This window comes from Henningerozyma blattae, chromosome 1 (genome assembly GCF_000315915.1).
Source record: "Henningerozyma blattae CBS 6284 chromosome 1, complete genome".
NCBI lineage: Eukaryota > Fungi > Ascomycota > Saccharomycetes > Saccharomycetales > Saccharomycetaceae > Henningerozyma > Henningerozyma blattae.
The window spans coordinates 1,329,830-1,348,195 of NC_020185.1; the positions used below are offsets into that span (position 1 = coordinate 1,329,830).

An 18,366-nucleotide genomic window follows, 5' to 3' on the forward strand; every position below is an offset into this window, starting at 1 on the left:
ATAATTTAGATCTTGAATATTTCAGATTTATTTTAATTGCAGGGATACAATATATGATATGGACATTAAACAGATCAGAGAGTTAGTATCAGCTACTAAACGGAATAAACGAGTATTTTATAGAAAGGGAACAATATGCTTCCACCAGTAGATGATGACATACCCAAAAAAGTTCTACGAGCAAGAATCGCATTATTAGCTACCGCCATCGGTGGTCCAGATTATTCCTCAAAATTAGATCCTCCCCCATATAAATTAGGTGATGATTGTCTAGCATGTCTTAAGGATTTGAAAAGATGGTTCAAATTGGTAGACGATCAGCAGAATAGATGGGATGTTGCATTGGCGGCTGCAGAGTATCAGATATTAATGGACGATATTATTCCAATATTAATCGATTGGGAAGATAAATCTAGATTAGCTTCAAAATTATCTAAGATAAATAAAAGCACTAATGGTTCTATTGGTAATAATGATCAAACTATTAGCATAAGTAAAATTCATCATGATAAGATTGCATTAAACTGTCTACAGTTGTTAGTTTTAATGACATGGCCTTTGGTCCTAAATGAACAGTCAACAATAGAACAGATTCTACAATATGCTGAATTAAAGAAATATCAATTGTTATATAAGAAGATGATATTATCTGTTGAAGATGGTAAAGTCTTGAGGGCAGTCATACGGTTAGCGGCGAACGTAATTAGGATAGATAAACTACATAGAACAGCCCGTGATAACATGATTTTGAAATTAATTTTGAACTTTTTAAAAAATATTGCATCTTTAGAGCCTGGAGAGCTTGCGATATCTCCTAAGATGAGATCACGGATTCGTAATATTAGTAATTACGATATGTTACCGCCAAATGTTACCATGGATGATATTTCTTTGAATAGTGTAATAACGGCATTCCACAAGAATAAAGTGTTTAAATTGATACTTACTCTATCTAGTTCCATCTCAAGAGAATTTGATCAAGATTTTATTAATATTCCATTACTAGAATTGCTGTTTTATCTAACCAAAAATATTGATCAAATTGAGATATTTAAGGTATCCCAACATTGTAGAATACCGAAATCTTCTAGTATTTTAGCAAATACAGATAATTCTACCATGCCTGTAGATGCAAAAAATTGTAGTTCGGCAGGATTTGAATTATCGAGCTTGTTAAATAAGGAGCGTGAATTGAAAAAAAACCTTATTAATGGTACTTCCTCTAGGCATTCGAGATTTGGTGCCCTGCTATCCATTAAAACGGTTGATGACAAGAGGTTAACAGTTAGTGTGGGTGGTGCGAATTTAATAGATAATAGCTCCGCTTTAGATAAATTAGATAGTAAAAAAAAGTGGAAGAAACGAGTATCAAAAAATCGTGACGATGAATTAATAAGCGGCTTACCAGATCATTTACTTGGTACTAAGAATAAAGTTGCGTACTTGTATCCTGAAAATATTAATTTTTTTGTAGAATTTATTAACATGTTCATTGATACATCTTTCAATCCTTTATTACGTAGTATTACCAATTTATTTACTACTGAAGAAGAAAAAATGAACACTTTAGAAAAGGTGGAATATCTCTTATTTATTACCTGGTTCTTAAGATACCAAAGGTTACGATGGTCAAACGACTCAAAGTCGACCAAATTAGAATATGTATCCTTCGCAAGTCACGAAACGGCATACATTCTTACTACAACCCTGTTAAGAAGTAATTTTGAACTAAAAAATTGGATTGTAGTCCATGCAGGGATAATGCAATTTACAGAACTTTTATTATACTTAAACATTTTTAGAAATGAGGCCAATGAGTCTGATATAGATTATACATTGAGTCGCTTATTTAGCAATGAACGATTAAAGCTGTTGACGACATTTCCAAAGATTGCTGTAAAATATTCTCTAGAATTTATGAAAAGTTGTATTAATCTAACTCACACCATTTTAAAAACTTTGCAATATTATGATGATGAGAGAAAATTGGTTATTGAGAAGAAAACAAGAAGTAGGAGTAAAAAACATAATTTTACCCAGGAAGATATCAAAAGAGTTATGGAAGAGGAAGATGTTGGTCAAGATGAAGCTTTAGATATGCTATTACCCTCCTCATCTATGAAGGAGGTCGATTTTACTAGAGTTCGTAATAGTTTTATGAATGAATCAGTGATAGAAACATTTATTAGCTTTTTGAAAAGATTTAGGGAATTAGATGATTCAGATATTAAAAAGGCTTTAAGTTTCTTTTCTCAAGTTTTTTTTGAGTCAAAAGAGGATGCATTGTTGCTAAGAATAGATGTCATCGTGTTATTACGAGAAATGCTGGCTCCTAGTGGATTAAGAAGTAATGATAAAAATAGAAAATATCTAGATGAGTTTACAAAGCATTATCTCCATAAATTTTCTCAAAGATTAAAATCATCCCCTTCATGGTTTGTAAGCATCTTATTCCCCCTATTACATGATAGTAGTATAGGATATTATCAAAGATACAATGAGATGCCATCGAGCAAAGGAGTAGATACTTCAATATATGGTGCTCCACCAAGTAAATTTAAAAAGATTGAAGACGAACAAATGCTATCTCCTTCTATTGTTAAGGATCTTAAAATCGGAATTTTAGTTTCAACATTAATTGATGATGATAAAACTGAAATTTTGGATAAGTTAGTAGATAATATGGAGTCATATCTGTCATTTCAATTATCTCTCGCACATGCAGAAGATTTAAATAGAGATATTACAGATATTGATTTGGAAATAAATAAATTCACATTTTCCGTAGGGAATGAGTCTAAATTGAGTCCAATAGTAAAAGACAAAGATTTTCGTGCTTTATTATACTTGATTGGTTACGTTATCCCTGCTTTGTACAATGATCCCTGCTACATTCAATCAACTTTAGATCATACTGAATTTCAAAAAAGCTTGGATGTGATAAAAAAGTATATGCATGAGCCATTCCAAACACCCAATGGTAAATCGTCTTCGTCATATTTAATAAGGCCAAGATTAAACGTTGATGATAAGGAATTATCTGTCTTCGGAGCTGATGGTCTAAATATTGAAGGTGATTCTGAATATAATAGTCATCTTGATAAATACGAATATGATGAAGATAATGATTTTATCGATGATAACGATTATTTTAAAGGTCTCAGTGATACAACAACAAAATCAAAGTTAAGATCTAAAAGTAAAGGTGTTGCAACATCAAAGAATAAAAAAAAGAAAACAAAGAAAAAATATCCTGGGAAAGAGTTGCCTCGATTTGACAATGATGATGACGATAACAATGATTCGCAAAAGGCAACTTCTAAGCATCAAATTGTTAGTAAGGCTTATATAGATGACTCTGATGATGAAGATGACAATATTTTGAACCCAATTTTCTTTGAAAATGAAATGTATATGAGATGGTTACTGGATAAAAATAATGGTAACTTATCAAAGGATAAATACGAGATGTTTGCAGCCTTTGTAACAGAAAGAATCCAAAATAATGGTAAAATAATAAGCAACTACACTTCTTTGTTCGATGGGCCTGTCCCTAATATATCTCTTGATAGTACTGATTCTAATGATGGTAGCTCTAAGCCAGATGATACCCTACGTTTTCTGTCAAGAAAGACTGAAGAAATCTTAATTGAACATTCGGAGGGAAAAGATGATGATAATGATTCTGAAGCACTATCTCAAGCCGACAAAAGAGCTGTCTCTATTAATAATATATCTGACACAAATATTTCCTCTGATGAAAGTTCTTCAACTAATGAGAATGAACAACTAGCTGATGACTTTTCCAATCCAACATTCACTAATTTATCTGATCATGGAAAAAATCAAACTAACGATATGCAGAATAGTGATAACAAAAAAATTGATAGTTCTACTGATACTTTTGATGATAATGATGAGTATTATAATTCAGTCACTAAAGAGTCGGCCGATAAAGACAACGATAGTGATGACGAAGAATATTTATCCCAAGAAAAAAGCCAAAATTAATTATATCAGACGATGACTCTGAATAATCAAAAGCTCGCCAATTACTATATATATATATATAATTATTAAGAAGAACAAAAATATTTGAATCGTAATCAATAATTAAATTGTGTGCATGTATCATATCTACTCTATCAATTATAAATATAAATATATATAAAAAAATATAATATAGATATTTATACAAGTTGTTGAAATGCAATTATAAAATTCAAAGTCATATACCAAGTAGATAAGACGAATAGCAGCAGATAGAAATGTTCAGATATTGTAAACAAAGTATAGTTAGAGATAGTAGGCTCAAGTTACCGTACTTCTGGAAGATTCCTCGTCTATTGGTTTATTTTCAATTCTCTCACTTGTGGGGATAACTTCTTCATCATCGTTCATGTCATCAATATAACTGTCTAGTATGTCATCATTTTGGTTGTCGTTATCTGAGGTCAGCTGCGTTGATGGTTCATTAGTTTCGCCGTTGACACTGTTTATTATACCAGTACTATTTGTAGCCGATGTATCCTCTCTATCTGAAGATATAGTAGATTCGTGTTCTATATTTTGATCATCCACAGGTGTGATTGACTTAGTTAAGGTATCATCATTAGCTGCTATACTGGATTCACTTTCTTGTTCATCTTCTAACATAGTCGGGTTTTCAGCACTGGCGGTGCTATTTCTATTTTGGACGTTCGATGACACATGTTGAGTGTTTGTTGCAGGTATTCCATTAGAATTAATGTGTTTATCACTCGGTCTTAAATCTTCCTGTAAGTTTTTAAGCTCCTTTTCTAATGGGGATTTAAAACTGTTATTGCTTGTAGAATTTAGTTTTTCTAATTTAGTATCAATACTATTATTTTCAAAATCAAATGCATCATCGGTTTCTTGCTTTAAAGAAAATGATTCCTGATCAGTAGTGTCAATGTGATTTTTCAATATTTGTGTATCGCGATGCATTAAAGTATTGGTAGAATTGATATTATTATTAGATGGGGATGTTGAGGGTAGTTGAGATGAAGTGAAATTGTCTGTATTTTGATCCAAATCCTTAATATTACTTTCAGATATAGATAATGGAGCAAATTTAGCTTCTATAGAATCATCTAAGGACCAGATTCCCATATGCGACCAATGTAACATACAACGTAATTTGCATAACTGTAGCCAGGCGCGTTGGATATTTGTTGTTGGTTGGCCAAACGTATCTACATCTGTTAATGAAGTATCACCAACCGGATTCGTTTGCGTTTGTTGGAAGAAAGGATTAGAAGTAGCAGGATTTAAAACAGAAGCTGTCTGAGCCATATTTAATCCTTTAATAAAACTTTTTCTTTTAGCTTTTTTCTTTTCCTTTTCTTTATCTTTAGTTGGTGAAGCAGGAGAGCCTTTAATTTTTGTTGGATCAGATTTTGATAAATTAGCAATAGCTATTTTTTCCAATTTCCAAGTCCCTAATGCTAAAGATCTTAAGAATGCAAAGATTTCACCTGTTTGCCTTACTTTCAATACACAGCTTTGGCATAAGGGGAATTGATTTGTAACTGTAATCTTACCTGTTTCAGACCTAGATTGAGTTTTTAAAAGATGAATTCTTGCATGCTGCACAGAATCATCTCTCTTTTCATTACAAAAAGCGCAAGGTTCGTGTACTGCAACAGGAGGAGAATTGGTTGGAAAATTGAACAGGTGAGAGTTCTTTTGGTTTGAAGAGCCATTTGTGTCTTTTCCGGATATGTCCCTGGTAGATCCAGTAGTGTTGTTAGATGTAGCAGATCGCCTATTACGACTGTGTGTATATAATTCATTAACTCCACTTAATGGTTCCACCATGACCAGACCCTCCATCATTTGAGTTAATAATGTTCGTTTTACTACCCATCCTAAACCGTCTGCATTATCTAATCTTAGTACTGGTTGAATCTCATCATTAACTAATCTTCTTAATAATTTCGAGTCATTTGTTGTTTGTTTAATATTTTTAACGAACGGTAGAACTGCAACAAACTTTAGAAATTCACCATATAAAGGTAGATCATATCTAATATCTGATATATTTGGAGAATAAATAATATTTGCAAAAGATTCAGAGTTTGTGGTTGAGATAATGGTTGGTGATCCGGCTCTTTGAGAACTACCAGAATGAATTGTTACTTCGCTAAGCATTGAGTTTCTTTTGTTATTCGAATCTTCATCTTGGAATTCTTGTAATACTTTTTTCAAATTTTTCAATTGTAATTCAAGTGTTTCTAATACGGTATCCTTTTCTTTTAATTGTTCCATTAGCTTAGTATTTCTTAATTCAACGGCAGCTTTTTCCTTTCTTGCATCTGCCACCATATGATTAGCTTCATCGAAAAGTGATGCTGTCAAATCTTCGACTTCTTTATTAAGTGCAGTACATTCTCCTTCAGCTTTCTCCCTTAATTGTCTTTCTTTGACTAATTCAGCATTCGCTATTTTCAATTGAGATTCTAGGTCATTTGCATTCTTTTGTAAAGCAGAACCAGTGGCTTTGATTTGAGAATTCTTTTCGATAGTCAGTTTTTGAGCAGCTAGTTTCTTGTTAGCTTGATTCAATTTATCTTCTAGTTGTGATTGTTTTGAAATACTCTCCATTAATTGAGTTGATAAAAGAGTTACCTGATCTGTTACTCTTTGAGATTCATCTGCAATCTCTTGTTCTGACATTTTGTTAGTTGTTGAAGGACTAGAGGCTTCCATGAAGCGAAAAATTGGCACTATTGTAGTTAATAGGTGAATAGAAACTCTAAACACTATTTATGATTCCTTTTAAAAGGATTCGGATTTCTTTTAGTTACTAATCTTTAATCTTTTAACGTGTAATTTAGTTTTAAGGATTTGCGTTGTTTGTTTTCTAGAAGCCATTGTTTTCATTGATCTGGAACGGACAAAAACAGCCTCAGAAACCCTATACGAGAGTCTTACAAATATTGGGTTGGATAAGAAATAGCCCAGGGTTATTTTCAAAAAAAATAAACTTTATAAAGCTTATATTTTTATAAAGCTTATAATTTTAAAAACTTTATTATAAATAACAGAATAAAGTTTTGTCATAGGCAAATACAATAGGTAAATGATGAGCTTATAATAATATTTTGTATTTGCTTATGATGAGTATCAAAATATGAATTGTTATAATGTCTCAATTGTAAAATGCTTTTGTCTATTAGAGATGTATAGATATATATATGTATAGGATCTGTATATGCTAGGGAACACCGTATATGTAATGATTATATATCGATATATGTATGTTATTCGTGTTACTTTATAGGTTGTTATATTTTATAATGGTATCATGTAGGTTTAATGGTGTTGTTGGTAATGTTGATGAGGGTATTACAAGCTTAGTAAGCATGTACACTTATATTAATTATTGTATTATCTGAAACTGATCGATTAAAGTTCATGAAACTGATCTTCGTCGCTATCACTAATAGTAGTAGTGGCAGCATTAGTACTAGTATTCTCGGGATGAGCTGCTTCTGTGTCATCAAAAATCTCGATAGAATCGATACTTTTTTGAATCTTATGCTCATATTCTTCATCATTTGGTCCTAATTTACCAGTACCTTGAGATACAAGGGTGTCAGAGTCAATTGTTTGAAGATTATTATCGAAAGAAGACAAAATCATGTTACTTTCTGTTGATATGTCTATTGATGGATTCTCCTCTTCGATCTTATCGTTAGGGTTAGACTCTTGAGTTAGCAAGTCGGGACTATCTGGTTCACCATCCACAGTTTTATCAGAACTAACAAACTTTAGTTTATTCGATGTTAAATCAGATGTATTTCTTCTACGTGCGCGTAACTTCTCCTTTCTTTCTTCTAGAACAGAATTTTTCCTTGTTGGTGTCTGAGATCCTCGCAATTCAAACAATAATGATTTTGCACGATCAACTATTTCTTGGTCAAGATCATCATTAGAAGAATCATTTGTCACTTTTCCATCCGTTGTTGTTGTTATTGTAGTTGGATTAGGCGTGGATGTCATATCAGCCAAGCTACTTTTCTCACCTGGTGTTGGAGATTGGAGATATTCATTAGATACTTTCTTTGGTGTTATCTTAGAATCTGTAGGGGAATAAACAATTGAATCTTCGCCAGTTTCAAATTCCTTTAATATTTGGCTAGCAGTCTCTTTTTCATTTTGTAATTTCTTTCTGACCATTGCCCGTTTTCTTGCTGAAGTAGGGTCTGTTTTTACAGGGCCAACATTCTTTAATTGTTCTAATAATTTATCCATAACATCACGACGATCTTCATCTTCTTCTTCTTCAGTGCCATCAGTATTGCTAGTATCATCGCTATGTGATTTTTTCTTTGAATCTTCAAGACGTTTTTGTTGCTCTTCAATTCTTTTCTTGTGATTTTCGTAGATTCTTTCTTCTTCCTCAACTTTCAAATTCTGTTCTTGAGCTCTCTTATATTCATTAATGAAATCAGCAAATTTTTTGAAAAACGAATTTTTGGCAAACTTATCTTTAGAATCTTCACCAAACACTTGCATTAAATTTTCAAATTCCATAATTGATAGTTTAACTTCATCTGATAATAAATCTGCCTTTTTAGTTGCCTCAGGTAGAACTGGTAAAACTTTAATTAGAACTTTATCTTGGGGATGGAATTTAGAAGAGTCACTTAATTTACCAATTTCGACAGACCTACCAACATTTATAATACCTTGGCTAAATTCTTTACAATCACGGACTAATTGTTCGATAGATACTTTTACTACATCTAAAACTGGTTGTAACTCATTTAAAAAGTCATTAAACTCTGGGTAATTTTGTCTAATAATACTTTCAACATAATTCAAAAAGGTCATATTGTTAGTGCTATCTTTAATAAATGTCAATCTTTGTAAAGTAGCTAACTTAAAACCTTGAGCTTGCTTTGATGCATCATTCATAAAATTACCAACAGCTAGAATTACATTAAATACATTCTTTAAATTTTCTGATTTTTGAATACTACCAACAGCTAGATCTACTCGTCTTAATTTGCGGATCAATTCGTCAAAATCTTTTTCATAAGAAGTAACTACTTTCAAAGCAATCATACGAGAGCCCCAGTAGGATTGTAAATTAACCATTAATTGTAAGTATATTTGATCTGCTCTCTGTAATTCATTTGGATCTTTTTCAGGTGGTTTGGCATCCTTTACATCTTTAACACCTTCCCAGTCTGTTGAGTAAGGTGCGTAGCTTCTTGCAAGATTTACAGAAACCTCCACGATTTCCTGTTTCGATAAGAAATCAATAACACTCGGTGTATTTAGAATAGAACGATCACATCTAATTATTTTTTCAATCAATTGATCGACTGTTAAATTGCTAAACATATGCAAATTAATACCAAATTGTTGCGAGATATCACGAGACAGGTATGTAATTTTTGTAGAGTCTTCTTTCTTTTTAGAAGCTAATGATTTGATTTCTCTGGCAGCAAAGGCACTTTCTAATCTCTTCAAGACACCTTTTTCAAACAGGTCATCTGCAAATTCTTCAGCTTTACCATTTACCCAAATTGAGTTATCTGTATCATCAAGTTTTTCCCAGTGAAGTTGTTTTAATTTCTTCTGAGAACGAGGGTATTTTTCAAAAAAGTTGGGAGATGTGCTGAAATCTGGAGCACTATCTGTTCTATACATAGACTTCTCTGACATTAGTGGAGGTGGAGGAGGTGGTGGCATTGGTGAGTTTGGATTGGGAGGAGTAGTAGACTCAGATTGAAGCATGGCTGGTAAAGGAGGTGGAGGTGGGCCGCCAGATGTTAATAATATTGGTGGAATTGGAGGTGGAGGTGGAGGTGGTGGGGGCGGAGGTGGTGCTGCAGTTGATGTTTTCTCAGATTCAGGTTCTGTTGAAACAGTATCACCTGACAGGAATTCAGGCATTGGAGGAGCAGCTGGAGATGTTTTGACGGGTGTAGACTCCTTAGATTTTGTAGCAGTAACCTTTTTAGTCTTCTCGTTTTTCATATCTTCTGTATCGGTATATTCCTCCTCCTCTTCATCATCTTCATCTGTTGGATTTTCATTGGATATTTTGGAAGATTTTCTAGCCTTTCTGGATGGACATTTTGTATTAGCAGCAGCATCTTCATAATCAGTTTCCTCTTCACTTAATGAATGAGTAACAGAGACTTTTTGGTTTAATTCCCTAATATAATTAGGCGTAGCGTGCTGTTTCTTCATGCGTGACATAAACTTACGTTCAGGATTATAGTGGGAAACATTAGGCGTGTTACTTGACATTGGGCCAGAAGCATTTTGACCAGTCCCATATTTTTGCGATAAGCTTTCCAAAAATGAACTCCCTCCCGAAGTTGTTGATTGATGTGAGAATGTACTTGAGTTATCATTAACATTATTGCTTAAAGCAGTATTTTCATTTTCTTCGTCTGATTCAAAATCAGAGGAGGATGTCGAGGAAGGTGTAGATATTTGATTAGAATTGGTAGTAGAAAGGGAATTTTGCTTGGCAGACATTGTATTATTTAGGTCAGAAGTCAGTTGATCTAACTTCATGGAAAATTTATCCAATTCATCCATCTTGTCTATAAATAAGTTAGGGTCCAATGTTTCGTAAGCTGGGCTATCTGGATCCAACTCCTTAGTTGATGTATTGTTTTTTTCTAAAAATTCTTCCATATTAAAATCAACACCAAAATTTTGATACATTGTTTCTAATTCTTTTAATCTCTCCATAGCTTGTATCTTTTTGGCATTAAATAATTCATTTACATGTTCCTCCACATTAAATCTCGAAATGTCATTAGTCTCTTGTTGTATATCAGCTAATGCTTTTCTTAATTCGGCTAATTTTTGTTGTTTCTTTGCCATTTCTTCAGATCTATCTTTATTCTTTTTAGCAATTGGAATTCCGGGCTTTAAGCTTGGATGTTTATTATGTGAATCTCTCTTTTCTTGACCCTTCTTAGGAGTACGTACTGGATCTGTAAAATTAGTCATTTCTAACTGTCTAGCTTCATTTTCAATATCCTCCATTTGCAGTCTCAAGGCTTGTAATCTTTTATTTGGCTGAACAGTGATGCCGAATCTTTTTGAATCTAAGCTTAAGTCTTTTTTAGTTTTTTGTAGACCATCTTGTAGAGCTTTTTCTATTACTTTTTTTCTTTTTAGTAGTTCTAATTTTTCAATTTCATGTTTATTTCTCTTAGTACGTGATATTGATGACATGGTATTATCTAATTCAGTTTCCGGCCTTGAATTTAGAATTGTTAGCATTTTTCTTAATTCAACTTCATGGTCATGCTTTTCCATTAAATGTTTTTTCTTCAACTCATCTAATTCAGTACGCAATTGTTGGGTGACCCTTTGATTTTTGGCTAAAATGCTATCTCTTTGTGCTAGTTCATTTTCTAATTTACCTACTAAACCATTTTCAGCTTCACTTAGTCTATTGCTTAAAAAGTCTCTTTCAGCTTGAACTTCCTCCAACTTTTTTGTTAAATTTCTGCTTTCTAATATGGCTCGTCTGGCCACATCATCAGTTACCATAGAATCATAAAGATGTTGAATAGCCATGTTCATTTTAGATTCATTATCGACAGTTGAAAGAGTTGCATCAGTCATTAAGCTATCCATCAATTTTAATTGTTTTGATAACTTTGTTGGATCATCCTTATCATCGAATAATTTTGAACTTGACAGGTATAAATGTTGTATAATGGAGGTTAATGATTGTTCACCTTCGGTGTCCTTACAAACTTCTAATAAATGTGATAATAGTGATATTGGGTTATCCAGATCAACTGAGCTTTTTGTGTCCTGTTCCAGAAGAGTATTTAAATCGTCTAATTTTTTATTTTCATAATCTTCTAATTGTTCTGTAATCTTTTCATAATCTAGTTTTTTCAATTTATTCATTATTCTTATTGAACCAATATTTTCTAATTTAGTTCTTAATAGGACTCTTTGATTTATAATTGTGGAAGCATTACATAACCGATTAATTAAAACCATTGTCCATTGGCAATATTCCAAAATAGCATTTTCACCACCAGTAATTTTAAAATCTTGGGAAGCACCAACTAATGAGCCCATCTTACCTCTCCCATCTAACGTTGATTCCACGGCATATAACCAAGAAACTAAAACTTTAATTTGTGTTGTGTTTGTAGAATTCAAATAATGGTATTTATCAGGAACATTTTTTAATAAATAAACCATATTTAGATTTTCATTAATTGAAAACGTTTTATCAAATGTTGTTAAAAGTATATTTAATCCATCATCATTAATCTTTTGTAACATTAAAACGAATATTTCCGTAGCAATTTTTCTAGTGGCTAATCTTGTGGAAAACAACCCTTGAACTAAAGTATCAGTCATTAATTTATGTTTTATGAATTCTGTTAACCCTTGTGACAACATGCTTAAGACTCTAAAGCATTTAAAGAAATTATATTCTTTATCTATCAAATAGGTTGATAATGAATTTTGCATGGTATTTATTCTATAAATGGATTTCATCAATGAGTTAGCCATTGCAATGTGACCTTGATCTTCTAAAAACGTATTAACCCAAGTTAACTGTTCAGTTCTTAAAGTTACCCATAAATCATTCATTTCATCAACACTTAATCTATCATTTAAAATTTCTTTAATATAATCGTTTGGTAAACGATTTGTTCTATCAGGGCTTAAAGCAGACGCTTTATTATTAATATTATTTGAATTTTTCAATTTTGTCTTTGGTTTTGATATAATTGGAGATGCATCTTGCTGATTTAAATTTCTACTAGAAATTGAATTAGATGGAGTTAGCATATTTGAAGTATTAAGAGAATGACCATTTGAATTATTAGTTGAATAAGAATGAGAATTGTTAATTATAGTATTGTTATTATTTGAGTTGAAATTACTGCCAATTATCGATAACCTCGTTGGAGAAGAGGATTTTTTGGGATGATCTCCATTATTATTCAATAAGTTTTGATTACCAGTGGATAATCCTGAATTATTATTTGATATTAGAATATTTGAATTATTTAATTGTCCATTTGATGATATATTATTAGTATTGGTATTATTATTATTATTATTTATAGGTAAATTATGATTTGAATTTTGTAAGGGATTCTTCGATCTCATTTTTTTCAATTCACTTTGTAAATCTTGCTTTACAATTAACCATTTCTTGCTGACATCATAACTCATTAATTCCCTTTGTTTATCAGCAGGTAAATTTTGTAAGATGTTTCTTTTATACATTATATCTTCATACAAGGCTTCCACTTCAGCAGGATTATTGGGCATCTCTAAATTGACTTTCCCATCTGGAGTCATGAATTTCATCAAATTATGTAAAGATCCTTGGGAAAGGATGCTTGAGGAATTTGGATTATTACTATGAACAGAATATCTCTGTTGTGGATTGATATTACTAGTATTATTATTTGAAGAATTTCCAGTGGGTGACGGAGAAAGTATTTGATTTGAACCTCTTCTTGAATATGAATATTTTGTACTTAAAGGATTTGAATTTACAGAATTTATTGAAGTATTTCTTGAATGAGAATTGTTATATTCATGAGTATAAGGAGATGTGACATACTGATTCATATTCGGATTAGTCAATGAGTTTCTCATGTTCAACGGCTGTTGTTGCTGCTGCTGCTGCTGTTGTTGTTGTTGTTGTTGACTTGCAGAAGAAATAGATCTATCAGGAGAATGGCTTCTAATTGAAAAAATGTCATTAGAGGTATTGCTATTGAGATTATGATTGAGATGACTATTGGTAAATCTTTTCAAATTGAATCTACTTGAGGAAGAAGTGGTAGATGGAGTAAGACTATTGATATGTGAAGAAGATGACGAATGTCTTGAAACGTTATCGGATTGTTGTTGTTGTTGTAGATTAGGGTCTATTCTATGAGACATTTCAAGTGTTGGTCTATGGTAATAGTCCCGTTATTTTGTAACAAAAAAAAATGAAATAGGATAAAGAAAGAAGAAAAGAGTAGAATTAGAATTATTTTTTTTTTAGTAAACAGATGAAGTAAAATTGAATATAGAAATTTGAGTATTGGGTTTGTATATTTCAACTAAAGGATATTGATCAGGTTGTGTAATAATGAATAATCACAGTTTACTAATTGATATTACTAATGGAAATCTGACCAAACCTATATTATGATTGTTCTTGTCGTTATTATTGTTTATTTAAAAAATATTCTGTTTTTTTTTGTCAAGGGGAACAAAAGAAATTAAGGACAACGAATATTAAATTATACAGGATAAAGGATTTTCATATATATTTGAATATATATTGATTGTTTGTTAGATATTTTCAAATGTATGAATGAAAAAAAGCGAATTTCACTTTCCGAGCGAAATGATCTTTTCCCGGACGGAATTTCGTGTTTGGATTAGCGACGTGTTTAGATGTGATTAAATATTTATATTACATAAGAGGTTTTTGTTACTTGAGAAGAATAATGAGATCAGACAGCTGTTGTGCCATGGTTGGTTTTATAAAAGTGTATTGTGCATTGTCATGATATGTTGATAGAGTGTTGTAAGTAACATGGAAGAATAATGCACTGGTATCTTTTTGAAAGGACGCGTAAGAATTTTACGAAGAAAAAATTGTCCAAAGTTATTCGACTTTGTATGGCGCTATTTAAATTTGTATAGATTTGTATAGATTTGTGTTTTAAAGGGTCTTACGCGTGTCTTGGCAAAATGCAGATCCTTGTTTATTTTGGAGAAATAATTTTAATCGTGTTGGAGATGATATAAACATTAAATATTTTTTAAGATTAAAGGCAAGGCCATGTAAAAAAAGGGGAGTTTATTATTGATAGAATATAAAAAAGGCTACTACAAAAGAATGGTATTCAAATACCTATGTTTTCATAAGAAAAAGCCTGGTAAGCAAAAGAAAGGTTCGAGCTTTTTAGAGTTGTTCAATTCTTGGCAAGATGACAGGGGTTATGTGCATTTCCCTCTATATGTTTTGACATATTTTTTTTTCATTAATGAAATATACTAGCAAGTTCTTGCTTGAGATTTCTGTATAGTAAAATATTTTTTTCTTAATATTGGCTAATTTTGTTTCTAAAAATAGGATTTCTATTTATAAATAAATTTATTCTTTGAAAGTTTGACAAAATTTGAAATAGGGTTTTGTAAAAAAAATTTTTCTTTAAATAAAATCCGAATTCAAATTCAATAGAATCATTAAACCTATTATAAATTATTCTCCCAACATTATTTTTTATAAGTTGAACAATTATATCGATATCAAATAGATGGAAAAATTGCTACTCCAAAATTGCTACTCCAAAATTGTATACGTCCTACAGTTTGAGATCAAATAAACTCTTTATACATATATAGTTGTTTGCATAGTTTAAACTTTCCCAAACTGGCAATTACAAGCGATCGTATGCAAACGTAAGCGATCATAGGCAAGTGTAAGCGATGAAAATCAATTGCAAATGCTTGACTCATCATAGTTTGTAAAGAATTGACGGTCGTTATCTAAATAGCAATTAAAATTCTTATAATAGTAAAGAATAAAAATGAAGAGTAAAGAATAGTAACAGTAATTAATAGTCATTATCCTTTTCTATATGTTACAAAAGATCTGTCAAAGCCGACAATGGAAAACCGCGCGGTTTTTCAAAGCGAAGTCGGAAGCGAGATCATAACCGTTATTATTGTTATTATTATAATTATTATTATCGTATAAATATATACTTAGGATAGGCAAGTAAGATGCGATGCGATAGGGCATAAAAGTAGTGCTAATGATAATGTAAGATAGTGCATTGATAGTATAAGAGATAGTGCATTGATAGTATAAGAGATAGTGCATTGATAGTATAAGAGATAGTGCATTAATAGCATGCAATTAGTGCATGAAATAGTATAATTTTCCTTTTTCTTTTTTTTTTTTTTTTAGTACAATTAGGCAATGACAGCCCAGAATTTATCCCAGAAGGTTTGTGGGCCTTCTTCCCAGATGACGGTATCGATATCTCTTCTATCAGTATCTATATCCACATCATCGAGAGTTCTCCATAGTCTTGTTCTGAAATAGCATTGAGCTACGATATAGATGAAAAGGAACAGGAAACAAGAGATGTATGCCGTTAAGAACGCCGTGGAATCGAATTTAGGGGCGAAAGCAGTGAACCCTTGAATCAAGATGATCAAAGTCACAAAGAATGCACCGTAATAGGCAAGGCCCGGCATCAAGGCGGCTTTGTAAGGTAGATCGTCTCTCGACATACCACGATGTTTTAAAGTTTGCATAAATCTGATATGAGATATCGAGATAGAAAGCCAAGCGAAAAAACCTGCGACACCGGTGATGTTTAATAACCAGTTGAAAGCATTTTGACCACCTGCAGAGGTTTCCATGTAGGCAAGAGCACCAAATGCGGCTGTAAATAAGACTGCAATGAAAGGAACACCGTTACGAGTCTTTTGGAAGAATTTAGGAGCTAATTTAGCACTAGATAACCCATATAAGATACGTGAACCGACATACACGTTTGAATTTGCAGCAGAAATGATTGTAGTTAAAATGACTGCGTTAAAAATATGTGGCAAAACTTTTGTACCCGAGTTTTGAATGGCAATAATAAAAGGTGATGCTGAGACGTAAGAATCCGTGGAAGATAGTTTTGGATCGTTATATGGAACCAATAGACCGATGAAAAACAACGATAGGATGTAGAACAGTAAGATACGAACACTGACTTTCTTAATAGCACGTGGAACGGATTTTCTTGGGTTGGCGGCTTCCCCAGCTGTAATACCAACCAATTCGGTACCTTGATATGTGAAAGCAGCGTTAATCAAAGAAGAAACCCAACCCAAAAATCTGGCTTCATTTTTATCCTTGGAAATAATACCAGGGCCCCAAGGACCTGGATGTCTCCAATAACGGAACCCAACTGGACCGGTGATACCTGCACCACACACCATACATAAACAATAGATGATGAACCCAATAATGGCAATGACTTTAATCGAAGCCACCCAGAATTCAAATTCACCATATACTTTAACAGGGAAGAAGTTCATAATGACAATTAAGACCCAAAATATAGAAATCCATGCCGCTAGAGGTACTTTAAAAGTCCAAAACTCAATGACTTGGCCCACAACAGACAATTCTAAGGCAAAGGTAATGGCCCATGAAAACCAATACATATACCCACAGGCAGCACCAAACGGATCCGATACAAATCTCGAGGCAAAAACAGTGAACGACGACGTCACAGGGATAAACGTGGCCATCTCACCCAGAGATTGTGTCACACTAAACACCAGGGTCCCCATGAAAATATATGCGATCAACGACCCCACAGGACCTGCGTTTTGAATGGGCGTGGCAATACCAATAAATAAACCAGTACCAATAGTACCACCAAGCGCAATCATCCCAATATGGCGAGGTTTCAACTCTCTCTTGACCTGTGCCTCTTCCACAACCCCTGTAGCATCAATGTCCTCCTCCGCTATCGACGACGACGCAGTAGACACAGACGACGCACGCACATGTCTCTTGGAAGCCTTGGTAAGTGTTGCGTCCTCATCGCTCTTGGCATATTCTACTTCTCCCTCACTGCCCCTATGTCTATGTAGGAAACGACGGTCACGAGCCCATTCGTTTCTGACCTTGTCCTTAAGCTTCTTGTCCCAGCTGGACGCTTCTTGAGTCTCCAGCGACTCATGGTATGAATGCAGCTCGATGGAAGCGTTGTCCTTGTTGTCCATACTGAGCTTGAGTATATGCTAAGCAAATTGTATACTTGTGAATGGTTAAAATATAAGCCAAAATTATTTGAAGCTTCTTTTATGTAGTATGAAAATTTGAAGGTGCCGGGTAATGTCTTATTTTTCAATTCTTACTTTTGTTAATTTATCACTCTATCACTTCTTTATTTTGACTTAATTTAATGCAACTTAATTTAATCGAATTTATCTTTTAACCCTTTCTTTAGTATTTTTTTCTTTTTCTTTTTCGATTTTTTTTATTTTTATTTTTATTTTTATTTTTATTTTTTCTTTTTCTATTTTTTATTTTTTATTTTTTATTTTTTTCTTCACTAATTAATTTTTCAAAATCAAAAAATCCTTATCTTGCTTATCGCTGGTTATCGCTATCAACTTTTTTTTCTCTTTTAATTTTTCTAATTTCTCTAATTTTTCAATTTTTTTTCAGTATGAGTAATTACTCATTAAATTAATTTTCGTTTCTCCTTCTGTCTCAGGCATCACTCATCGGCTGAAATTCCACCGGTTTTCTTCTCTCCAGGATTCTTCACCCACTAAATAATATTA

General features: G+C 32.6%; 4 protein-coding genes across 4 annotated transcripts; 1 reads left to right on the top strand and 3 right to left on the bottom strand.

The window, feature by feature from the left end:
• Positions 1 to 135: 135 nt before the first annotated feature.
• Positions 136 to 4,011, top strand: TOF1 (Tof1p; the record flags this gene model as incomplete). The annotated part of the gene is made up of 1 exon (XM_004177806.1): positions 136 to 4,011. One exon carries the CDS (start codon positions 136 to 138, stop codon positions 4,009 to 4,011), a length of 3,876 nt encoding a protein of 1,291 aa, XP_004177854.1.
• Positions 4,012 to 4,311: 300 nt separating this feature from the next.
• Positions 4,312 to 6,699, bottom strand: SEC2 (guanine nucleotide exchange factor SEC2; the record flags this gene model as incomplete). The annotated part of the gene is made up of 1 exon (XM_004177807.1): positions 4,312 to 6,699. The coding sequence occupies one exon, from the start codon at positions 6,697 to 6,699 to the stop codon at positions 4,312 to 4,314; it is 2,388 nt and encodes a 795-aa protein (XP_004177855.1).
• Positions 6,700 to 7,431: 732 nt separating this feature from the next.
• On the bottom strand, positions 7,432 to 13,944 carry BNI1 (formin BNI1; the record flags this gene model as incomplete). The annotated part of the gene is made up of 1 exon (XM_004177808.1): positions 7,432 to 13,944. One exon carries the CDS (start codon positions 13,942 to 13,944, stop codon positions 7,432 to 7,434), a length of 6,513 nt encoding a protein of 2,170 aa, XP_004177856.1.
• A 2,034-nt stretch (positions 13,945 to 15,978) lies between these two features.
• Positions 15,979 to 17,799, bottom strand: TBLA0A05450 (amino acid permease; the record flags this gene model as incomplete). Its single annotated transcript, XM_004177809.1, has 1 exon — positions 15,979 to 17,799. The coding sequence occupies one exon, from the start codon at positions 17,797 to 17,799 to the stop codon at positions 15,979 to 15,981; it is 1,821 nt and encodes a 606-aa protein (XP_004177857.1).
• Between the last annotated feature and the right edge of the window lie 567 nt (positions 17,800 to 18,366).